This window comes from Bos indicus, chromosome 4 (assembly GCF_029378745.1).
Source record: "Bos indicus isolate NIAB-ARS_2022 breed Sahiwal x Tharparkar chromosome 4, NIAB-ARS_B.indTharparkar_mat_pri_1.0, whole genome shotgun sequence".
NCBI lineage: Eukaryota > Metazoa > Chordata > Mammalia > Artiodactyla > Bovidae > Bos > Bos indicus.
Genome location: NC_091763.1, coordinates 64024054 through 64049872, shown reverse-complemented (window position 1 = coordinate 64049872; position 25819 = coordinate 64024054). Strand labels below are relative to the sequence as shown.

Below are 25819 nucleotides of genomic sequence, written 5' to 3'. Positions count from 1 at the left end.
TCCCAGAGTTCACTCAGACTCACGTCCATTGAGTCAGTGATGCCATCCAGCCATCTCATCCTCTGTGGTCCCCTTCTCCTCCTGCCCCCAATCCCTCCCAGCATCAGAGTCTTTTCTAATGAGTCAACTCTTCGCACGAGGTGGCCAAAGTACTGGAGTTTGAGCTTTAGCATCATTCCTTCCAAAGAAATCCCAGGGCTGATCTCCTTCAGAATGGACTGGTTGGATCTCCTTGCAGTCCAAGGGACTCTCAAGAGTCTTCTCCAACACCGCAGTTCAAAAGCATCAATTCTTCGGCACTCAGCCTTCTTCACAGTCCAACTCTCACATCCATACATAACCACAGGAAAAACCATAGCCTTGACTAGACGAACCTTTGTTGGCAAAGTAATGTCTCTGCTTTTGAATATGCTATCTAGGTTGGTCATAACTTTCCTTCCAAGGAGTAAGCGTCTTAATTTCATGGCTGCAGTCACCATCTGCAGTGATTTTGGAGCCCAAAAAAATAAAGTCTGACACTGTTTCCACTGTTTCCCCATCTATTTCCAATGAGGTGATGGGACCAGATGCCATGATCTTTGTTTTCTAAATGGGCATAGTGGTAACAAAACCTAGATTTTCAGAGAGTTAAGGAGTGAGAGGTGGGAAAGGCTGAGTGTTTATGGCCCTTTAAAGAAACAGCTGTGAAAGGAAGAGGGAGAATGATCATTGGTGACCATGTAGGGTAAAAGAGAAATGGGAAAAACTGAACGTGTAGCATAGAGGAATGAGATTCGTTCTCCTAGAGAAGGGATCTAGAGTAGACAGTAGGAGATGGGATGAGGTGTGCAGATGGAAGGGCTATCTTTAAGCTTGTGTGAAACTTTTTTCCTCTGTGACAGAAGGCAAGAAGGTAAGAATGGACATAGATGAAGAGAAGTTTGCAGGTTAGGTTGGGAATTGAGACAGTAGTGCCAGTCGATCCCTACTTTCTTAGAGGTGATCAGAGAGTGAATGAATAGTATTAGCTAGCACCTTGAAATTGCTTTGGATGAAGTTGACTTGATTCACAGAAGAAGGATTCTTCAGTCCTGAGAGGAGATTGAGAGAAAATTAAGGATCCCTTCATCCTGAGAGAATCTGAATGGTTCAGCTTAGATTACATGCTAACCTATGGCCTGGAGGGTGTGTTTATTACAAGAATCAGAGTTAAACACAAACATAAGGCAGACTAAAAAATAGTTCTTATATTTATCACTTTTAGCTTCTCAGCATTTATACCTAACGTGGGGCAACTGTCCCTTGTACAACTGCACACACACATATTCTTACCCATCTGCAATGAAAGATAACTGTGCACCTACTGCTTCAGAGGCACTTTCAGAGAGCCCTGGCTCTTCAAGACTAGGCTCTCTGGGTGTTATCCCTTTCATTTGTCATTCCAGTATTTATGTTCTGATATTCTACTGCCTCTAGAATAATTGGTACATACAATTTGTGTTCACAGTTTAATATATACATAATACTAATAGTCGAGGAAAAGAAGAGAAAGAAAAACTTAAAAATTAAGATGAAGGAGCAGGAAAAATTGTATGGCAACTTGAAGAAGTCATGTTGGGAGCTACATCCTTCTGTTTTGCAACTGGTCACCTGTTGCAGGTTAGGTTGGGAATTGAGACAGTAGTGCCAGTTGATCCCTACTTTCTTGGAGGTGATCAGAGAGTGAAAGAATAGTATTAGCGTCTTGAAATTGTTTTGTGGCCTAGGTCTTCATTCCTGAAGGATCTAGAACACTGGTGCTTGCCTGAAGAGGATTATAGTAGCTTCATTTATGACTGATCCAGACAGTACAGGGAAGGGCCCATGGGGTCCCTGGCTTTCACTCATATTTCTTTCAGCCCCATTCAGCCCTTTTGAGTAGAGGCAATGGCAACCCACTCCAGTACTCTTGCCTGGAAAATCCCATGGATGGAGGAGTCTGGTAGGCTGAAGCCCTGGGGTTGCTGCAAGTCAGACACGATTGAGTGGTTTCGCTTTCACTTTTCATTTTCATGCATTGGAGAAGGAAATGGCTACCCATTCCAGTGTTCTTGCCTGGAGAGTCCCAGGGACAGGGGAGCCTGGTGGGCTGCCGTCTATGGGGTTTCACAGAATCGGACACAACCGAAGCGACTTAGCAGCAGCAGCCCTTATGAGAGGATGTGGCAGTCCTGGGTCCTGCGGATTGGATTGTGGTCATACTTGTAAATGTATACTCTTGCTCCTATTAAGTGAAAGCAAGCTGTTCCTGTTGGTCTCCGTGTATTGTAAAGGAGAAAAGGCATTACTAAGATTGGGATGTATTAGTTGGCTCCAAGAAAAAACAGTTTGTGAATAACAGAAGAATCTAGAGTTGCCCTTTAAGTTGTACTGATCAACCTTAATTCTATGCTTCAGTGCTTCAGTGCTAAGTCACTTCAGTTGTATCTGACTCTTTGAGACCCTATGGACTGTAGCCTGCCAGCTCCCCTGTCCATGGGATTCTCCAGGCAAGAATACTGGAGTGGGTTGCCATGCCCTCCTCCAGGGGATCTTCCCAACCCAGGGATCAAACCTGCGTCTTTTATGTCTCCTGCATTGTCATATGGGTTCTTTACCACTAGTGCCATCTGGGAAGTCCCTTAACTCTTTCAAACCCATTAATTAGATTTTTTTTATCAGCAAATTTAGTTATTAAACCAAAATTCTTTGATAGGAATTATCACATATATACAGTTAAGTTTTTTGGAATCAAATTTTAGGAGACCATCTCAAATCAGGCTTAGAAATGGTATTGATTTTGATTTTCTCCCTGTTGGAGAGATGGAGTTCCACTGGCTTCTATATAGCCCTTTTATTATAATATCCCTTACTGTACACCTTAGGGAACCAAATGGTTATTCCATAGTTTTCTACAGAAATATATTCCCTTTAGGCTCTCAGTTACTGAGTGAGAAATCATAGATTGGCTTTGCTTCCCCACTGGGGTAAAATAAGTTAGAAAGTTAATTTATCATAATTATGAATCTCCATGATTGGCAGCAACAATATCTTCCTGGGCTTCCAGAATTAGTAGTAATTTAGAGCCAATATTCAGTGTTCTCATAAAGGTTGGGTATTTACCTTTGTTAAGTACATTTGAATGAATGACTACTGGTTCAACAGGGAAGAATCTGAGGAAACTTTATATTAGGCATGTGTGGTGTTGTAATTGTGTTAGTCACACAGTTGTATCTGACTCTTTGTGACCTCTTGGACTGTAGCCTGCCAGGCTCTTCTGTCCATGGAGAATCCAGGCAAGAATACTGGAGTGGGTTGCCATTCCCTTCTCCAGGGGATATTTCTGACTCAGGGATTGAACCTGGATCTCCTGCATTGCAGACAGACTCTGCTACGGCAGTCTATACACAGCCCTGTCTTTGTTCAGGTGACTCCAAGGCTGTAAATTGACTTAAGTATGGGGTTCAAGTGACTCCAAGGCTGTAAATTGACTTAAGTATGGAATTATCAACTCAATGGACATGAGTTTGAGTGAACTCCGGGAGATAGTGAAGGACAGGGAAGCCTGGCATATTGTAGTCCATGGGGTTGCAAAGAGTCAGACCGACTAAGTGAATGAACAGCAACAATGGGGTTTGGTGCAATGCCATGACTGTCTGATATTGTGGCTTGAATTAGTCCTTTTTTTCATAGACCTGGAATATTTTTGGTTATAGACTTCAAAAAAGGCCTTAATTTGATAAACACACTTAATGCATTGTTACAATTAAATAATACTCAGTAATAAAAAGAGAGAAATCATTGGGGAAATAAAGGCCTTAGTGAGTTGCCTGTTTGTTCCATTCCTGGGGATCTTGTGTTAATTATAGCTTGAAATCTGTGATAGTTAGACTGTTACCTGAGATCTGGTTACTATGATAATCCCACTATTTTAATAATTATACATACACGTTGTAATTCTAGGGGTTAAAGTTGTCACCATCTGGGCTTGGCCATCCTGACTTCCTCTTACCCCTGAGGGTGGGGCAGTTGAAGGTGAACCCCACTCTTTCTGATCACTGTCTTTACTTTTATGTAAGAAACCTGGAGAGACTGTGAACTCATTTGTTACTGTAATTTAAAACCTCTAGTGTTAATCCCTGAACTAGATTCTTAGGGGTTAAGCCCCCTGTGAAATGAGGTAAGAAATTGTTTCCTCAGACTCCCAAAGACCCTTAGTTTTACCCTGAGATGAGAATTTTGGTCAAAACCTATCATTCTCTTACTTTAAATTATCCAGTGCCCTTAGAAAATGCCATCTTACATATGGTTTGGCATTGCTCCTTCCTGTTCATTTGGCAGCAGCTGTTCAGTTCACTAGAGTGTTACCTGCAGTGGGCACAGTGTTCCAGATGCTTGGAGGTGTTAACTTGATTAGCTGTTCTGTCACTGTGTATGATGCTGTTTAACTCCATATAAATTATGAACAGGAGTTTTAATGCTTTGTGCCCCAACTCACCTCAAGAATGAATTTCTAAATATCCCTGAAGGAATTGGTGTCTGTTGTTTATTCCTTGGTGCTAATTTTGTATATCAGTTAACATTTTTTTTTTCTACAAGTGACAGGAAACGATTATGATAAATGCAAACAAAAGAGAGATTGGAAGGAGAGTGACATAGCTCTCTCGAATGTAGAGAGTTCATTTGGCCAAGCCTTAGTCAGAGTCAGGAACCAGTATGTCTCAAGAGAGTTTGTAAACCTCTGAGGCTGCCATCAGATCACGTAGAACCAGATTCTTTTTTTTTTTTAATTGAACTATAGTTGATTTACAGTATTGTGTTAATTTGTGCTGTGTGACACTCTGATTCAGTTATATATATGTGTGTATATATATTTCTTCATATTCTTTTCCATTGTGGTTATCACAGGATATTGAATATAGTTCTCTATGCTGTAGAGTAGGACCTTCTTGTTTATCCATTTTGTATATAATCATTTGCATCTGCTAGTCCTAAACTCCCAATTCATCCCTTCCCCATCCCTCTTCCCCCTTGGCAACCACAAATCTGTTCTCTATGCATATGGGTCTGTTTGTTTTATAAATAAGTTCATTTCTGTTGTATTTTAGATTCCATATAAATGATAATCATATGATATTTGTCTTTCTCTTTCGACTTACTTCACTTAGGATGGTGATATCTAGGTCCATTCATATTGCTGCAAATGGCATTATTTCATTCTTTTTTATGGCTGAGTAGTATTCCACTGGGCTTCCTAGGTGGCTGGCACTAGGCATAAAGAACCTGCCAATGTCTCCTGCACTGGCAGGAGACATAAGAGACATGGATTCGATCCCTCGGTCGGGAAGATCCCCTGGAGAAGGGCATGACAACCCACTTCAGTATTCTTGCCTGGAGAATCACATGGACAGAAGAGCCTGGTGCCCCACAGTCCATAGGGTCGCAAAGAGTCAGACATGACTGAAGCAACTTGGCACAGCACAGCACAGCATTCCACTATGTATATTTACCCCATCTTCTTTATCCATTCATCTGTCGATGGATATTTAGGTTGCTTCCATATCTTAGCTATTGTGAAATAGTAGCACCAGGTTCTTAATGACATATGTATCTCTATTCACGATTGAAATTACTAGGATAGTACCTCTCTCAGAGGATTATTATGAGGGTAATGAGCTAGTATTAATATATGTAAGCTACTTAGACCATTGCCTGGCACATAATAAGCTCTCAATAATAAAGTGTGTAGAATTCCTTCTTTTCAGTATATAGAAAAAAAGTCAATGTACCCTACTAATCTGGGGATTTAAAACAACCCAAAATATTAGTTTCCTAGGATTGCCGTAACAAAGTACCACAAATTGACTGGCATAAAACAACAGAAATTTATTCTGTCACAGTCTGGAGTCTAGAAGTCCAAAATCAAGGTGTCTGCAGGACCATGCTATCTCTGAAGCCTCTAGGATCCTTCTTTGCCTCTTTCAGTTTCCGATAATTCTTTGGCTTGTGAATTATCACTCCAATCCATGCCTCTGTGGTCACATGATCATCTTCTTGCTTGTCCTTGTATCTTCATGTGACATTCTCCTCCCCATCCTTTCCTTGTTTTCTCTTCTTATAAGGATACTAATTGAGTCCTGCTGCTGCTACTGCTAAGTCGCTTCAGTCGTGTCTGACTCTGTGCAACCCCATAGACAGCAGCCCATCAGGCTGTGCTGTCCCTGGGATTCTCCAGGCAAGAACACTGGAGTGGGTTGCCATTTCCTTCTCCAATTGAGTCCTACCACATACTTACTCAAGTGTGACCTCATTGTAACTTGGGTTCATCTGTAAAGATCTTATTTCCAAATAAAATCAGTTACTAGGGGTTAGGACTTCAACATATCTTTTTGAGGGACATAGTTCAACCCATAATACTTATCTTATCATTCTCCCCTTTTGTACCCGAGACTAGATATTATAAATCAGAGCACTCTGTCTAGTGAGGCCTTGGAATAATTTTTAATGCAGTGTTTTGACAGCCAAAATCAGGTGTAGAGTTGACACTCTATGATGAAATCAGTTTACAACCTGATACTAGTCCTTTATTAAAAGGGCTTACTTTGTGCTGAATTATGGCTACTGAAAACAAATCAAGGCTTAAGAAAAGTGTAGTACATTAGTATATTTGAATATTGGTGATGTAAAGCTATTTAGTTCACTTTAATTATATATTCTGTTGGCAGATTGGTCTTTGTATATGAAACAAAGCTGGATTCTTTTAATTTTTAGACTTTTTTTATTGTCTTATTTCTTTTAAACAATTTATTTATTTTAATTGGAGGTTAATTACTTTATAATATTGTAATGGTTTTTGCCATACATTGACATGAATCAGCCATGGATGTACATGTGTCCCCTATCCTGAACCCCCCTCCCACATCTCTCCCCATCCCATCCCTCAGGGTCATCCCAGTGCACCAGCCCTGAGCACCCTGCCTCATGCATCGAACCTGGACTGGTGATCTGTTTCATATATGATAATATACACGTTTCAATGCTATTCTCTCAGATTATCCCACACTCGCCTTCTCCCACAGAGTCCAATGGACTGTTCTATACATCTGTGTCTCTTTTGCTGTCTCGTATATAGGGTTATCGTTACCATCTTTCTAAATTCCATATATATGTGCGTTAGTATACTGTATTGATGTTTTTCTTTCTGACTTACTTCACTCTGTATAATAGGCTCCAGTTTCATCCACCTCATTAGAACTGATTCAAATGTATTCTTTTTAATGGCTGAGTAGTATTCCGTGTGTATATGTACCATAGCTTTCTTATCCATTCGTCTGCTGATGGACATGTAGGTTGCTTCCATGTCCTGGCTATTATAAACAGTGCTGCGATGAAAATTGGGGTACACGTGTCTCTTTCAATTCTGGTTTCCTCAGTGTGTATGCCCAGCAGTGGGATTGCTGGGTCATGAGGCAGTTCTATTTCCAGTTTTTTAAGGAATCTCCACACTGTTCTCCATAGTGGCTGTACTAGTTTGCATTCCCACCAACAGTGTAAGAGTGTTCCCTTTTCTCCACACCCTCTCCAGCATTTATTGTTTGTTGATTTTTGGATAGCAGCCATTCTGACTGGTGTGAGACGGTACCTCATTATGGTTTTGATTTGCATTTCTCTGATAATGAGTGATGTTGAGCATAATTTTTAGATTCTTCTTTTAGACATTAGAAATTCTATTTTCAAAAATTTTTGTGACTAATGTTTTTTCCTATATCTTTAAAAACACCTTTTTACAGATAAAATTATTGTGGGCAGCTTTATGGGCTACCTAAGAATCTTTAATCCTCATCCTGTAAAAACAGGAGATGGAGCTCAAGCTGAGGATTTGCTTCTAGAAGTGCATCTACGAGATCCAATATTGCAAGTGGAAGTAGGAAAGTTTGTTTCGTAAGTACAGTCCACTAATTTGAGTGTTTTGTCTTACTACTTGGAGTATGTCAGTCCCTTATGTATCATTTTTGTGCATTCTTAAAAAAAAAGACTATGCATTAAATATATTTCCTGTATATTGTCATGTACTGAACATTGTTTAATATGGAAACCTGTACATTTAGGACAGGAAAATTTAGGAGTCTTTTTTTTAAGTGTAACAGACCTAAGATGCCTGATGTGTCAGAAGCTTAAAGGAAAGGAGATAAGCCTTTGGAAAATAATCAAATAAAGAAACAGAAAGTATGTACTTACTTAAAGCACCAATTTTCTAGGTTATATAAATTTGTTTAAAAAAATTAGACATCATAGTAGCTATGTGATTTGGTGCATAACTTTGAGTCTTTAAAATGTATTACTTATTTGGTGTAGAGAGATCCTTAGTTTTTTAAAAGAAGTCAGCTTAACCCACAAAGGAAGTCTTTGATTCAAAGTACTTTATTTTTAAACCTATTTTAGAAGACTATTAATTATTTTGCATTTTGTGTAATATGTCTGTTTTTTATTTACTGATGATATTGGTGATTTTATCTTATTTTCATACATGAATTTTCTTAAAATTAAACCTGTATTTCTTAATCATTTATAAAAGTATCTACTATGAAATTTTATGTAGACAGAGGTGGTCTTATTTTCCCTTCTCTTTTTGAGCTGTCTTTGCCTTCTTAAGTCAGGGAGTGCCCTGAGCTCTGGACTTTGGCTCACTCCCAATTGGTCATCATCATTTATTGGCCCCAGGTTGTACTTGTTCAGGGTCCTGATTCCTACTAGAAAAACCTGAACAACTGCTCCTGAGCATTATTAACTTTTTTAGTAATATGTTTCATTCTAATGGGAAGCTGCTTCATGGATGCTCTAGGCTGGGAGATGAGATGGGACCTTTATGCACTGTGACAGACTGAGTCAGGAGTTTATTACTGACATGGCTGGTAAATATCTACTCCATCTAAAAGCAGATAATGATTAGGTGCCCCTTGTGAACCTAGCACATACAAGCATGATGGATTTATAAAGTAAGGAGACAAAGAAGTTCTTGTCTCTAAAAAGCATTTTTACCTTTGCATGTTTTAAAAAAGTGGAATGCTGTCAGAAATCATTCTATATAGTAATATGGTTTACATCTGTGTGATCATTTTTTAGAAGGGAGGAGGGTAACATTGATGAGTGGATACTGTCCTACTATTTACTGACTAGTACTGTCTCATTAATCTGATCTATAAGATGTGACCTGCATTTAGAGATAAGGTAGCTAGTTAGAGCTCAGAGCTTTCAGTCACACAGCCAGGATTCCGACCCAAGTCTGTCTGACTCTGTTCTTTACTGTTTTTCCATGACAACATGTTCTTTTCCTGTGCATGAGGAAAAGTTGAGTGTTCAGGGTACATATAAAGATTTTTGAAGACAATCTTGATTATATGATAGCTGTGTATATTTACAGGTATTATCTAATATAATTCTTACTTTATGAATGAGAAACTCACACTCTAAAAGATTAAATGATCACGGAAATACCGAAGTGCAGAGTCAAGACCCCAATCCAAGTCTTCAGACTTCAATTATAGTCCTTTAAGTTTAGAACAGAGTCTGTTTCAGAGGTCAGACATCAGAGGCCTGCTTGCAGATTAGTTTTATGTTTAAAAGAATTGCCAATGTTTAAGAATGAGGAATTTTCACATAAAATCCCTGCCTTTGGCTTTTCCTGAAAAAAATGTGGAGATCTGGCCACAAGCCCAGAACTGAGTAGCTGCTTGCTGTCGCCTTTAGACTGGCCCTAGTCTCCAGTTGATCACAGCCATTTACTCCCTTTATTCACTTACATCCTCTGACTTGACTCTTGAAGACTTTGAATTTAGGATTTCTAGACCGACTATGCCATGTCTCTGGAAACCACTTGATAGGGGCTGGGAAGTGTAGTGCTGACACTTGAGACCTGTAGGGGAAGAGCAATTGGCCAGGTGACGATGGTCAGGCTCTCTCGCCCACTCCTCACTCAGGACAGCTGAGATCATTTGTGGCGCTAAGCATGCGCATCGTGGTGTGGTCTGTATAAGCACCACCTGAAACGCTCTTAGAGCTGTCAAGTTGAGTCCAGTCCCATGGAGTTGAGTTTTGTAGTTATCATGATTTTGCTGTGTCAGAGATTAAAGCATGTCTGCCTTGCCCCAGTAAATAAAGAATATCTGTAGTTTCTACAGCTCCTTGCATCTTCTTCCAGCTTCTCCGCTGGCGTCTTGCCTATCCTGAGTTCAGTGAACAAGGAGATAACAGGAAGATAAGACCAAACCAAAACATTTTCAATACCTTTAGTAAAATTTCAGATATGGATGTGATATATGCCATTTCCCAGTGATGATTAGCTTTCTCTGGTGCTTTATACTTTACTTTCACATGATTTTTATTTCATTTAATTGAAAGCTCTTATTTTCCAAAAGGGGAAACAGGCTTAGAGAGTGTAAGTTTCTTGCCCAAGGTCATAGGTTAATTAGCCTGCAAGCCAGGACCAAAGCTTGGGTCTCTCTCTTTCTCTCTCTTTTTTTTTTTGCAACCAGGGATCCAACCTGGGCCGTCCACAGTGCAAGTGTGGCGTCTTAACCACTGGACTGCCAGGGAAGTCCCATGGCTTTATTGTGGGAGAGCACTCATTAAGGGGCCTCTGATATGGCTCTTTCTGGGAGACTTCTTTGGCTTCAACCTGAAGGCAACTCCTTGAGGCAGAGTTCTTGGGCCTCTGGGATTGTCAAACTGGCTGTTTTGTTGTTAAATTTATTTTTCAGTTTTGAGTGTTATCCAGTGAATTATTTAGTTCACTCATGATACGTTATGATTATAATCTCTTTTTAAAATCATTTTGTCATTTTTTGGGGTTACATCTGAAGCTAGTATTTAAACTTTTAAAACTTGCACCGTTTTTCAGAGGTACTGAGATGCTTCATTTGGCTGTGTTGCATTCGAGAAAACTGTGTGTCTACTCTGTCTCAGGTAAGAAACATTTTCTTTTTTAAATGTAGACTTTTTACTAAAATATGGACTTCTTAATATTATGTAAGAATAGTTATATTGACTTGGTTAAAAGTTTTCTTATCTTGGTTAGCGTTTTCCTATTGTTCACTTACTCTTTCCGTTGCAAAGACTATTACGTTTTCTTGGTCTAATATTTCCATGCATACTTAAATTTCTATCACTGTAGAGGGTTCCTTGAAATCTCCTCTATCTGAGGAATTGTGTCCAGGATTGCCTATGATTAAGAGAGGCCAATTCTGGGTACTTAGGGCACTTGAGTCTTAAGAAATGTTCAATAGCAACAACAGAATTCATTAAATGCTGAGTCATGGTGGCTTAAAGTGCGTTTCTTTGGTGAACCTCAAGTATTTTTTCTTTATAGTTCCAATTTCTTGGTTTTTGGTTGTCTTCATTTAACCAGACCTCGCAGGTTTCATTCCCTGACATGGTCCTGTGGGTACAAGTATGAAAGTTAATTGTAGTCTGGTTTCAGCATTTTGGCCCTTATTAAAAATGTAACTTATGAATTTTGTTTCAGTTATTAGACAAGTTTTAGTTCAAGTTTAGAGAGTTATTTTTATGATGTCAACATTGACGGATTTTTTTCAATGGATATAGTAAAGCTAACTATCTGTGGACCTATTGCTTATTCAAAAGATACACTCCTTTGGAATTTGCTGTAAATATTAGCTTCTAGGTCTCGATTTCTCACACTCAGTCTCTTGATTTAGGCTTTCTTTGTATTTTGCTTTTAATTGGAGTAATGATTCTTATTTACTATCACCAAGCTGGATATTCTTTTTTGGTTTGAAGATCTGTTAGATTTTGAAGGCAGGCTTGGTGTGTGCTGTGTGGTAGGCATACTTGTTGAATGAATGAATGAACTTATATTTCTAAGTAGTGCTGAGGCAATTGGTAGTAGCTATTACTCTCTATGTGTTACTTTCTTCTTATTTTCCTTCTCTGTTGCCACTATCATTTTCTTTTCCATTCTTTTTTGTATCAGAGACCCAGTAAAGTAATCTTACTGTCATTGTTAAACACTCTCATTGTTTGGTGGTAAAATATGTTGCTCCTCTTATGCTGTTAAAGTGCTGCACTCAATATACCAGCAAATTTAGAAAACTCAGCAGTGGCCACAGGACTGGAAAAGGTCTGTTTTCATTCCAATCCCAAAGAAAGGCAATGCCAAGGAATGCTCAAACTACTGCACAATTGCACTCATCTCACATGCTAGCAAAGTAATGCTCAACATTCTCCAAGCCAGGCTTCAACAGTACATGAACTGTGAACTTCCAGATGTTCAAGCTGGATTTAGAAAAGGCAGAGGAACCAGAGATCAAATTGCCAACATCCGTTGGATCATGGAAAAAGCAAGAGAGTTCCAGAAAAACATCTACTTCAGCTTTATTGACTACACCAAAGCCTTTGACTGTGTGGATCACAACAAACTGGAAAATTCTTAGAGAGATGGGAATACCAGACCACCTGACCTGCCTCCTGAGAAATCTGTATGCAGGTCAAGAAGCAACAATTAGAAATGGACATGGAACAACAGACTGGTTCTAAATTGGGAAAGGAATACATCAAGGCTGTATATTGTCAACCTTATTTAACTTATATGCAGAGTACATCATGAGAAATGCTGGGCTGGATGAAGCGCAAGCTGGAATCAAGATTGCCGGGAGAAATATCAATAACCTCGCTGATGACACCACCACCCTTATGGCAGAAAGCGAAGAAGAACTAAAGAGCCTCTTGATCAAAGTGAAAGAGGAGAGTGAAAAAGCTGGCTTAAAACTCAACATTCAGAAAACTAAGATCATGGCATCTGGTCCCATCACTTCATGGGAAATAGATTGGGAAGCAGTGGAAACAGTGAGAGACTTTATTTTTTTGGGCTTGAAAATCACTGCAGATAGTGACTGCAGCCATGAAATTAAAAGATGCTTGCTCCTTGGAAGAAGAACTATGACCACCCTAGACAGCATATTAAAAAGCAGAGACATTACTTTGCCCACAAAGGTCCGTCTAGTCAAGGCTATGGTTTTTCCAGTAGTCATGTATGGATGTGAGAGTTGGACTATAAAGAAAGCTGAGCACTGAAGAATTGATGCTTTTGAACTGTGGTGTTGGAGAAGACTCTTGAGAGTCCCTTGGACTGCAAGGAGATCCAACTAGTCCATCCTAAAGGAGATCAGTCCTGAATATTCATTGGAAGGACTGATGGTGAAGCTGAAACTCCAGTACTTTGGCCACCTGGTGTGAAGAACTGACTCATTTAAAAAGACCCTGATGCTGGGAAAGATTGAAGGCAGGAAGAGAAGGGGATGACAGAGGATGAGACGTTGGATGGCATCACCAACTCTATGGACATGAGTTTGAGTAGGCTCCGGTAGTTGGTGATGGACAGGGAAGCCTGGCGTGCTGCAGTCCATGGGGTCACAAAGAGTTGGACACGACTGAGGGACTGAACTGAACTAATATTGCTCCTTCTAGTGGTAGGACAAATATTTAGTGTTCCAGAATAAATGGAGAAGGTAAGATATAGGCTGGGCTTTCCATGTGGCAGAGTGGTAAAGAATCTGCAGCCAATGCAGGAGATGTAGGAGACTAGGGTTTGATTGGGAAGATCCTCTGGAGGAGGAAATGCCAACTGACTTCGGTATTCTTTCCTGGAGAATCCCATGGACAGAGGAGCCTGGCAGGCCACAGTCCAGGGGATGGCAAAGTGTTGGATACAGCTGAGCACGCATGATAGAGGCTACTTTATTGTGGGAATCTAGCTGTTCCTGTCCCATCATAAGCCTATTAACTTTGAGTGACATTTTATTAACAGGTATGGAGGAGGATAACTTGCCCACAGTCACTCTTGAATACTGCTTGGGGTACTGGTCCTTTCTAGAGGCTCTGTGGGGGCTCTAAGAGGGCAGTAGAAGGACAGATCCTAAAAATTAGAAACAAGGTTAGATTCTTGACCTTGCCTTGGCCTATTTGAATAATGGCTCAGAAAGCCAGAAGTCTCTAGACTTTACTGGGGTGTATGACATAGACTAAGGATGAAATGTGTGTTTATCAAAAAAGCCTAGTGAAAGAAACTGGCATGTTTGATCACAGCTTTTTAATAGGACATTGGTATCCATAAGGGCTTCCCTGATAGCTCAGTTGATAAAGAATCCACCTGTAATGCAGGAGATCCCAGTTCGATTCCTAGGTCGGGAAGATCCTCTAGAGAAGGGATAGGCAATCCACTACAGTATTCTTGGGCTTCCTTTGGGCTCAGCTGGTAAAGAATCCATCTGCAGTGTGGGAGACCTCAGTTCCATCCCTGGCTTGGGAAGATCCCCTGGAGAAGGAAAAGGCTACCCGCTCTAGTATTCTTGCTTTGAGAATTCCATGGACTGTATACAGTCCCTGGGGTTGAAAAGAGTCGGACATGACTGAACGAGTTTCACCTATTCATAAACATATTCCTTCAAATTTGTGTTGAAAATGAAAGTTACTTGTCATGGGAATGGCAATTTTATTGCTCTTTTTATTCTTTGTACTCATTTACAAGCCTTGTATTCTCTGGGGATGAGGAGTTGTCCAAACTACATTCTCTTACACTCCACCTCATTTCCTTTCTCAGTCTCTCATTTCTTCAGCCTCCTGTGATACTCGTAGGCTGACAATTTGTATATTTTTTCTGGCTTGGCTTAAATTGAGAAGCAGGGAAGTTAATGTTTTTGTTCTCTTGAATAGGTTTCTTGAGGTATCAGACCGAACTTTTACCTAGCTTTTACTATAACAGGGGAAGCATAAACACTTTCTAGTTTAAGTGAAATCACCGGTGTCAGCAGATGAACGTGTTAGCTGAACTTGACGTCCTTAACCCCAACTGCCCTCTCCCCAAATGTTTTTTGTTTTCCTTTGTGTGCTTGTTGTTGTTCAGTCGCCAAGTTGGTGAAGAATCTGCCTGCAATGCAGGAGACCCGGGTTCGATCCCTGGGTCTGGAAGATCCCCTCAAGAAGGGAATGGCAACCCACTCCAGTATTCCTGCCTGGAGAATTCCATGGACAGAGGAGCCTGGGGGGCTACAGTCCATAGGATCACAAAGATTCAGACACTTTCACTTTTTCACTTTTTGTGTGCTATGTGCTCCTAGAAGATATGTGAGGCAAATTAGAGGAGAAATCCTGGATACAGCAAACGACTCTTAATAATCAGAGGCTACTGTGCTGACTTTCTTTCTTTCTTTGGTCATTAAATGCTGGTTTAATATAGAGAAACAGCAGGGTCTTGCTGACCTGACCTTAGCCCATCTTATCATACTCTGGTAAAGGAAAAACATCACATGGCATCTGATTCTTTCCTGATGGTCCTCAGTTTCTGAGTAAATGGTTACAGATGTGTGAGCTTAAGCTATACTGATTATGTTCTTTTAAATATTCTCTTCTAAAAATTGTGTATTTCCTAAGCATTTGACATATTTCTAGAATTTTAACATTTGCCATGAGAGGGCAAAAATGTCTCTTTACTTTTGATAGGGTTACATAATCTAATTTGATTATTTAATACAATGAACCTTTTACTCTGTAATGGCTTTTATTAATATTTCATTTAACATTGTTAGATTTCTCAGCAGTTATGTATGTAAAATTGGGCCAAAACCTGTTTTCAAGGTGACCTTTGATTGTCCAGAGAGTTTTTATTTTTTAATTAGCTCTTGTTTAAATAAGGCCAGCGGCAAAAATGTTCTAATATCCATTTACTTTCTAATCGATGAAACTTTATATGAACTTTAGTTATATGTAGACTATTATTATGGGCTTCCCTGGTGGCTCAGATGGTAAAGCGTCTGCCTGCAATGTGGGAGACCCGGGCTGATATACATTTATTGTATTCAATCTGTATATCCAAGGATAAAACTTATGTAAGTAATTTTAATCTTATGTCACTGATGCTTCTCTGGGAAAAATGATCAGAATTTTTAGATTTTCAGGTACTACCTTTATTCCAAGTTAGTATTGAAGGAAGATAAATTGTTCTGTTCTCCCTAGTTGCACTATCATATTTTCAAGTGCAGTTACCTGAAATTTAAAAACTTAGCAATGCATTTGGAGCTTTTCCAGTACATAAATCCTAGTGTGATTTCATGCAAGTTTGTTTAAATATTGACTGCTGCCCCTTGTGTTCACTGATGTTTCGGCTAGCAGGTATGCGTGATACATTCCTTTCTTGGAGGGGTCCCTCTCATTTTAGGTGCAGAATGAAATTCGGAATTTCTGTAAGGACGAACCAGAAGTTTCTTGGAATGTTTTTATGGTTTCTTAGAGGCTAGAACTGTCCTTAGGTCAATGCTATGAGTTATGTTTTTAGAGTTTTTGGTTTTTGCCCTTGTGGCTGGTATGGTAGTGATTACCACCAGTTTCTGTGGACTTTACTGACTTTATTGCCATTTAGGTTCCAGAAAGCTTTCATCTATCAGGTTTAGCTGGCAAATTTGTCTTTTTTTTTTTTTTTTTTTAATTCTACTGATGTGTGTTCTGTTCTTAGCATTTTCAGGGGCATAGATCTGTGTAGAAAATGTTTTCCTCCAAGAAATCCTTGCCTGTTAGTTTTTTCTCTTTCAACCCTTTACTTTCCAAATGAGGAAGAACAGTCCAGGGAGAGAAAGGTTGGGGCTTGAAATTATGTGTGTGTGTGTGTGTGTATACATATATATATATACACACACACATGAAAGTGAAAAAGTGAAATTCAGCATTAGTCACTCAGTCTTGTCTGACACTTTGTGACCCCATGGACTGTGGCCCACCAGGCTCCTCTGTCCATGGAATTCTCCAGGCAAGAATACTGGAGTGGGTTGCCATTTCCTTCTCCAGGAAATCTTCCTGGCCGGGGGATTGAACCCAGGTCTCCTACATTGCAGGTGAATTCTTTACTGTCTCAGCCATTAGGGAAGCCCTATGTATATGTGTGTGTGTGTGTGTGTGTGTATGTATAGTTGATTTATAATATTATGTTAATGTCTACTGTACAGCAAAGTGATTCATTTATATATATACACACACATTTTTTTTTTGTCCATATGGTTTATCAGAGGATATTGAATAGAGTTCCCTGTGCTATACAGTAGGATCTTGTTGTTTATTCATTCTATATTTAATAGTTTGCATTTGCTAACCCTAAACTCCCAGTCTGTTCCTCCTCAGGAAATTTTTTTTTTTGAAGTTGTCATTGGCTTACCAGGTTCCCTGAAAGTTGTTAAATGGGGGACAACTAGGTGCCAGGATATAGAGTGCTGTCTCAGAAGACCTGATTTGAGTACTGTGTCCTTATCAGCTATGTGATTTTGGTGGAAATTTATTAATTTTTTTTTAAACTTAAGGTGCCTCAGTTCTAAAATGGAAGTAGAAATACCTGTGTTCTTGCAACTTCAGTGAACATTGGTACATCCTTCTGGACAAAAACAAAACAAAACCCCCCCCACAAATGCTCACATATAAATCTGTATACACATACATACAGACTGACATATATATTTAGATTGTTTTAATTATCTAATGTTATTCAGTTTGGAACTATTTCATTTTCTTTGTGATATTTAAAATTTTTTCTTTAACTTTTGCGTTTTTGACTGAATGACAAAGATGCTTCTTAATGGAATATGTTGCATTTAGAATAATTTTTCTTTTCAATACAGTTTCTAATCATAATGTTCTTGCCTGATCACTAGGATATAGCTCTAACTGTATATACTCTAGGAAGCCTGACAACTAGAGAGTAAAATGCAGATAAAGTATCTTTTCCCATTTGGAATGAACCAGGAAGTAATTATAGCATATATGATCTATTAAATGCAATGAAAGTTTTTTTTTTTTAATTTTGAAGGATATTTTTCTTGTTTGTTGTTGTTTAGTCAGTAAGTTGCATCCAACTCTTTGCGGCCCCGTGGACTGCAGAATACCAGGCTCCTCTGTCTCCACTGTCTCCAGGAGTTTGCTCAAATTCATGTCCATTGAATCTGTGGTGCTGTCTAACCATCTCATCCTCTGGCACCCCTTTCTCCTTTTGCTTTAAACCTTTCCTAGCATCGGTGTCTTTTCCAGTAAGTTGGCTCTTTGCATCAGGTGGCCAAAGTATTGGAGTTTCAGCTTCAATGTCAGTCTTTCCAATCAGTATTCGGGATTGATTTCCTAGAGAATCCCATGGATGGAGGAGCCTGGTGGGCTGCAGTCAGTGGGGTTGCAGGGAGTCACGACTGAGAGACTTCACTTTCACTTTTCACTTTCATGCATTGGAGAAGGAAATGGCTGCTCTTGCCTGGAGAATCCCAGGGACGGGGGAGCCTGGTGGGCTGCCGTATCTGGGGTCGCACAGAGTTGGATACGACTGAAGCGACTTAGCAGCAGCAGCAGCAGCAGCAGGATAGACTGGTTTGATCTCCTTGCAGTCCAAGGGACTCTCAAGAGTCTTCTCCAGCACCACAGTTTGCAGAATCTATTCTTCCACGCTCAGTCTTCTTTATGGTCCAACTCTCACATCCATACGTGACTACTGAAAAACCATAGCTTTGACTATAGGGACCTTTGTTGGCACAGTGATATCTGTCTAGGTTTGTCATAGTTTTTCTTCCAAGGAGCAAGCATCTTTTAATTTCATAGTTGCAGTCTCTGTCCACAGTGACTTTGGAGCCCAAGAAAATGAAATGTCACTGCTTCCACTTTTTCTCCTCCTATGTCCATGAAGTGATGGGACTGGATACCTTGATTTTAGTTTTTTGAGTGTTGTTTTAAGCCAACATTTTCACTCTCCTCTTTCACCCTCATCTAGATGCTTTCAGTTCTTCACTTTCTGCCTTTAGAGTGGTATCATCTGCATATCTGAGGTTGATATTTCTCCCAGCAGTCTTGATTCCAGCTTGTGATTCATCCAGCATGGCATTTCGCATGATGTACTCTGTATATATGTCAAATAAGCAGAATGACAATATACAGCCTTGTCGTACTCCTTTCCCAATTTTGAACTAGTCAGTTGTAGACTTCAAAGAAAACATTATCCTAGTTACTTGCTGAGGGATGTTTTAGATCTCTCTAGTAAATTAGAACATAATGTGTTAGGGGCTTGAATATTTTGAGAGTTGGCACAGAAAATTGAATTGCTTGATAGTGTGGGGAATTTTTTTCTTAGATACTTTGAGTCATGTCTTTTCTGTTTCATTGTTATAAGTGAAGGGAACTTAACCTAATTTATTTCAGAACTGAAACTGGAAGATTTTGGTGTTATTTAAATAGTTATACTATACTTAGACATAATGGAAATAGATAATAAAATGTCACCCAGGGTAGTATTTCATCTAATGGTATAATCTAGCTGAGACTTAAATGGTTCTAACTGTGCTGGCATTCTTTGTTATCAGTATGCTAAGTGTTCATGATACATAATGCTTTAGTGCTTTGTCATTTTAAATTTCACTGAAATTGAATTACTTGGAATTGGTACAGGTGATGAGATATTAATATTTTTTAATATAAACAAATACAAAGCAGTTGTTTTATTTTTTCTTTTTAGGAACCTTGGGTAATGTGGAACATGGGAACCAGTATCAGATCAAATTGATGTATGAACATAATCTTCAGAGAACAGCCTGCAATATGACTTATGGATCATTTGGTGGTGTGAAAGGTAATTTGTATTTAATCATGAGCGTGCTGTTGTAAGGACCAGAATATTTGGCCATATAAAAATGGAGGATTATGTGGTTTGAATCTCAGAGTTAAACATATTTTATTGAAACCTTTGTATTAAAATACTTGGGCAAAGTAATAAAAAAAGAAAACTCTAAGCGTTGGATATATATGATTTTCATATGGCCTGCACTTTTATGTGGTCTACAGAAATATTTCTGAAACTGCCTTTTCTTTAAATTTTGTCTTTTATACATGAGTTGACTGAAGTTGAACTTTTCTGTGGTGAACTGTGTGCCTGCCTCTCTCAGTGGAAGAAGGGGTTGATTTCTTCATTGATGGATGTCCCTGCTCTATTTGGTAGAGGCAGGATGAAGCTGTAGACCCCTGTCCCCACCTCACCCACCCCCAGGGCCACTGTGCAGGTTGTGTAAATTGTTTTTAAACCAGGGCATAAGGGGCTAGTGGAGACTGGAATGCAGACCTGATCCTGCTCATCTGGCCATGTGCACTGGCCTGGAATAAATATCCCTAGAGAAAGGGAGCCTTTCCTAACTTTCATAGAGACATTACCTTTATCAAGTCTGGGCTCAGTGATGCTGTGTTCCTTCCACCCTGGGAGTATCTTTTTCTAATTAACACAAGGGCTACCACCCTAGTTCCACCCTGGCTTCTTGAGTTACCAGGGCTTGATGCTTGCTTCTCTACACTGTGATTGTTGGCATGGGAGGATTGTTTACAATTAAGTTTCTCTCACTTCACCGTGACAGGGTGAGAGAGGAGCTGCTGGTGCTGAAGTAAGTGTAGGAAGCCAGCTGGTGACACTTGCCTGTGTGAGTTTGTGTTTGTGTGTGGAGGGGGCTCCTGCTGAACATGTAACTAGGGATTTTATAATATAGCTCTCTTTAGGCTCAAATTTTTATGAGTTTATTGTTTAACTATTGTGTTAATGGGCTTCCTTGGTGGCTCAGGTGGTAAAAAATTTGCCTGCAATTCAGTGGACCTGGCTTCGATCTCTGGGTTGGGAAGATCCCCTGAAGAAGGAAATGGTTACCCACTCCAGTATTCTGGCCTGGAGAATTCCATGGACAGAGTAGCCTGGTGGGCTACAGTCCATAGGGTTGCAAAGAGTCAGACATTCTGAGAGACTTTCACTTTCATTGTGTTAATAAAAAATAGGTTACCTATGTTAGATTTTTCTTTAGTGACATGACAAAATATCTTTATTTTGGAAGTATCCTTCATTCATGTGAACTCACTTTGTTTTATATACAAAGGTAAAGGCAAGAATATTTTGGGTAATGGGCTTCCCTGGTGGCTCAGATGGTAAAAGAATCTGCCTACAATGCAGGAGACCCCGGTTCAATCCCTGGGTTGGGAAGATCCCTACAGAAGGGAATGGCAACTCACTGCAGTATTCTTGCCTGGGCAATCCCATGGATAGAGGAGCCTGACATGCTACTGTCTATGGGGTCATAAAGAGTCAGACACCACTAAGCTACTGACACTTTCACTTTCACACTTTCAATGTATAAATAAGCGTTTTGTGTAATTAAAGTGATTTATTTGCTAAACTTTAGTAACAGGAATGTTTGAAGAATATGGGAGATGTCTAGAGTTAGGTGAAAAGAGACCAGAAAAAGTGAAAATTTGATGAGAAGCTAACTTCTGTTAGGCATCCCCTTCCCAACTTCAGCTTTCCACTGTTCTTTAAAAAAAGTGTCTGACATGATCAGGGGACCAAGTCTCCCTTGTTTAATGAACTATTTTCAATATTCTTTCTGCTACGAAACCCTGCAAAGAAAAATTACTAAATTCTGTACAGCTGCAGTCAAAAGATATTATATGAGAAAAGAGTGCTTTGAGTAAATGAAAGTAAGTTTTTATTTTTTGGTAGCATGAAGACAATTATTTATTTAATTTTCAAAACTCTTAATTGAAGGATAATTGCTTTACAGTATAGTGTTGATTTCTACCAAACATCAGCATGAATCAGCCATAGGTTTACCCATAAGAAAATTACTTATTTTTAAAAAGACAGTTCTTTGGATCAATGTCAATTGTTGTCCTTCATTGATTGGACTGTCCTTTTAGTTTTATTGCCAGACCAAGTTAACCTAATTAAAGTAAAAAAATTTAAATAAATTCCTTGCTTCTGTGTGACATTTTTGCTAGATTCAGTGATGCACTTTCAAAGTAATTAGAGTTATTAGTTTTGAAAAGAATAGTTAAGTTTGTACTTATATATCTTCTCTTAGTTCTGAAATTCTGCCTTATATTTAAAAAGTCCCTTTTGAAAAAATAAGAGACAGTTATGACATTTCTTACTTTCCTATGGTTAAGCAGAATATTTCCCCATTTGAAACAGAGATATCTTAGTAGCAGAAGCAATTATTCTGTTTCATGGGTTTGGAACACATAATATCTTTGAGATATCTTTATAAAAGTAATGGAGTGGTAAATCAGTAAAAATGAGCCATTTGGGGTGAGTGGCAGGGGGGATGGGGAGTTATGGCTAATGGCTACAAGGTTTCTTCTTTGGGGATGAGGAAAATGATCTCAAATTAAATTACAGTGATGGCTGCACAGCTCTATAAATACACTGAAAACTATTGAGTTGTGTAATTTTAAGAGGTGGTAAGTAAATTGTATCTTAATTGTAAAACTGTTAAAAAAAAATTATCCGTGGGATAAAACTTGCTGCAAGAGAGGTGATAGCACAGTCTGTGCATCTACTGATGTACAGAAGTTGTGGCTTCAGAACTGTGAAAATGCTTTTGAATGCTGATAGGTGGTTTATGGGAATGTGTATTAGGAAATGATCCAAAATGTGAAAAAGTCTGATCAAGCTTCTATATAATTATTTCCTTCTTCTTTCTGTCCTCCCTTCTTTTTATTTATAAATGTATTTATTTATAATATAGAAAAATTAGAAGTGATCTAAATGAGTAGCGAAAAGCAAAGGAGAAAAGGAAAGATATAAGCATCTGAATGCAGAGTTCCAAACAATAGCAAGAAGAGATAAGAAAGCCTTCCTCAGTGATCAATGTAAAGAAATAGAGGAAAACAAAAGAATGGGAAAGACTAGAGATCTCTTCAAGGAAATTAGAGATACCAAGGGAACATTGGGCTCAATAAAAGACAGAAATGGTATGGACCTAACAAAAGCAGAAGATATTAAGAAGAGGTGGCAAGAATACACAGAAGAACTATACAAAAAAGATCTTCACGACCCAGATAATCACGATGGTGTGATCACTCACCTAGAGCCAGACATCCTGGAATGTGAAGTCAAGTGGGCCTTAGGAAGCATCACTACAAACAAAGCTAGTGGAGGTGATGGAATTCCAGTTGAGCTATTTCAAATCCTAAAAGATGATGCTGTGAAAGTGCTGCACTCACTATGCCAGCAAATTTGGAAAACTCAGCAGTGGCCACAGCACTGGAAAAGGTCAGTTTTCATTCCAATCCCAAAGAAAAGCAATGCCAAAGAATGCTCAAACTACCACACAATTGCACTCATCTCACATGCTAGTAAAGTAATGCTCAAAATTCTCCAAGCCAGGCTTCAGCAATACGTGAACTGTGAACTTCCAGATATTCATGCTGGTTTTAGAAAAGGCAGAGGAACCAGAGATAAAATTGCCAGCATCCACTAGATCATCGAAAAAGTGAGAGAGTTCCAGAAAATCATCTATTTCTGCTTTAACCAGACCACCTGACCTGCCTCTTGATAAACCTATATGCAGGTCAGGAAGCAACAGTTAGAACTGGACATGGAACAACAGACTGGTTCCAAATAGGAAAAGGAGTATGTTAAGGCTGTATATTGTCACCCTGCTTATTTAACTTCTGTGCAATATCATGAGAAATGCTGGACTGGAAGAAGCACAAGCTGGAGTCAAGATTGCCGGGAGAAATATCAATAACCTCAGATATGCAGATGACCTCACCCTTATGGCAGAAAGTGAAGAGGAACTCAAAAGCCTCTTGATGAAAGTGAAAGAGGAGAGTGAAAAAGTTGGCTTAAAGCTCAACATTCAGAAAACGAAGATCATGGCATCTGGTCCCATCACTTCATGGGAAATAGATGGGGAAACAGTGGAAACAGTGTCAGACTTTATTTTTTTGGGCTCCAAAGTCACTGCAGATGGTGACTGCAGCCATGAAATTAAAAGACACTCCTTGGAAGAAAATTTATGACCAACCTAGATAGCATATTCAAAAGCAGAGACGTTACTTTGCCAACAAAGGTCCGTCTAGTCAAGGCTATGGTTTTTCCAGTGGTCATGTATGAATGTGAGAGTTGGATTGTGAAGAAAGCTGAGCACCGAAGAATTGATGCTTTTGAACTGTGGTGTTGGAGAAGACTCTTGAGAGTCCCTTGGACTGCAAGGAGATCCAACCAGTCCATTCTGAAGGAGATCAGCCCTGGGATTTCTTTGGAAGAAATGATGCTAAAGCTGAAACTCCAGTACTTTGGCCACCTCATGTGAAGAGTTGACTCATTGGAAAAGACTCTGATGCTGGGAGGGATTGGGGGCAGGAGGAGAAGGGGTCGACAGAGGATGAGATGGCTGGATGGCATCACTGACTCGATGGATGTGAGTCTGGGTGAACTCCGGGAGTTGGTGATGGACAGGGAGGCCTGGCGTGCTGCATTCATGGGGTTGCAAAGACACGACTGAGCGACTGAACTGAACTGAACTGAAATGAGTAATAGATGAGAATGATTAAGTTTTGATTCATAGATTCAGTAGATTATTGTGAAGCTGGTAAAATTAAGTTTGGTTTGCTGTAGTGAACATCTTTGAACATAAATCTTTGTCCATGTTTCTAATTTTTTCCCTAAGACTGAGTGTAGAAGTGGAGTTACTGAGTTAGAAGGTTAAGAAAATACTTTTTTCTCAAAAAAGCACCCCTGCGAACTATATAAATAAATTGTAAAAAGTATAGAACTTAGGAAGAAGAAAGTAAAAGTCACTGTCACTTCAATAGAAAAGAAAGCCTATTTTCTGAACCTGATGTCGCCTGTATGTGTCTAATGTGCACCTTTACAGGACAGAGTGGGTCAGTGTTTTAATCTGAAGACTTTCCTAGACTCGTTCTTTTTCTTTTTTTGATCTAAGTTTAAAAAAGGAAATTAAAAATTATTGTCTTTTATCTTACTCTGTGTTTAAGATGTCTTCTTGTGGAATTATTAAGTTAGGTAATTGTGTTAGTAGTCAAGAAAGGAGTTAAGCAAAAAGAAAACCTAGCAGCATTTTTTTTTTAAATTTTATTTTATTTTTAAACTTTACAATATTGTATTAGTTTTGCCAAATATCGAAATGAATCTGCCACAGGTATACCTGCGTTCCCCATCCTGAACCCTCCTCCCTCCTCCCCCCCCAACCCTCCCTCTGGGTCGTCCCAGTGCACCAGCCCCAAGCATCCAGTATCGTGCATCGAACCTGGACTGGCGACTCGTTTCATACATGATATTATACATGTTTCAATGCTATTCTCCCAAATCTCCCCACCCTCTCCCTCTCCCACAGAGTCCATAAGACTGATCTATACATCGGTGTCTCTTTTGCTGTCTCGTACACAGGGTTATTGTTATCATCTTTCTAAATTCCATATATATGTGTTAGTATACTGTATTGGTGTTTTTCTTTCTGGCTTACTTCACTCTGTATAATAGGTTCCAGTTTTATCCATCTCATTAGAACTGATTTAAATGTATTCTTTTTAATGGCTGAGTAATACTCCATTGTGTATATGTACCATAGCTTTCTTATCCATTCATCTGCTGATGGGCATCTAGGTTGCTTCCATGTCCTGGCTATTATAAACAGTGCTGCGATGAACATTGGGGTACACGTGTCTCTTTCCCTTCTGGTTTCCTCAGTGTGTATGCCCAGCAATGGGATTGCTGGATCATAAGGCAGTTCTATTTCCAGTTTTTTAAGGAATCTCCACACTGTTCTCCATAGTGGCTGTACTAGTTTGCATTCCCACCAACAGTGTAAGAGAGTTCCCTTTTCTCTACACCCTCTCCAGCATTCATTGCTTGTAGACTTTTGGATCGCAGCCATTCTGACTGGCGTGAAATGGTACCTCATAGTGGTTTTGATTTGCATTTCTCTGATAATGAGTGATGTTGAGCATCTTTTCATGTGTT

General features: G+C 39.3%; 1 protein-coding gene across 4 annotated transcripts in view; it reads left to right on the top strand.

Annotated features, from left to right (window-relative positions):
- Positions 1-25819, top strand: part of BBS9 (Bardet-Biedl syndrome 9) — a 478678-nt gene that overhangs the window by 24301 nt on the left and 428558 nt on the right. For all 4 annotated transcript variants that reach the window (XR_011566256.1, XM_070787856.1, XM_019958787.2 and 1 more), the window contains exons 3-5: positions 7788-7938; positions 10895-10959; positions 19538-19651. Coding sequence is in view for 3 of the 4 variants with exons in the window: in XM_070787856.1 (XP_070643957.1) it covers positions 7788-7938; positions 10895-10959; positions 19538-19651 (330 nt within the window). In the remaining variant the exon portion in view is untranslated. The remainder of the gene's footprint in view (positions 1-7787; positions 7939-10894; positions 10960-19537; positions 19652-25819) is intronic.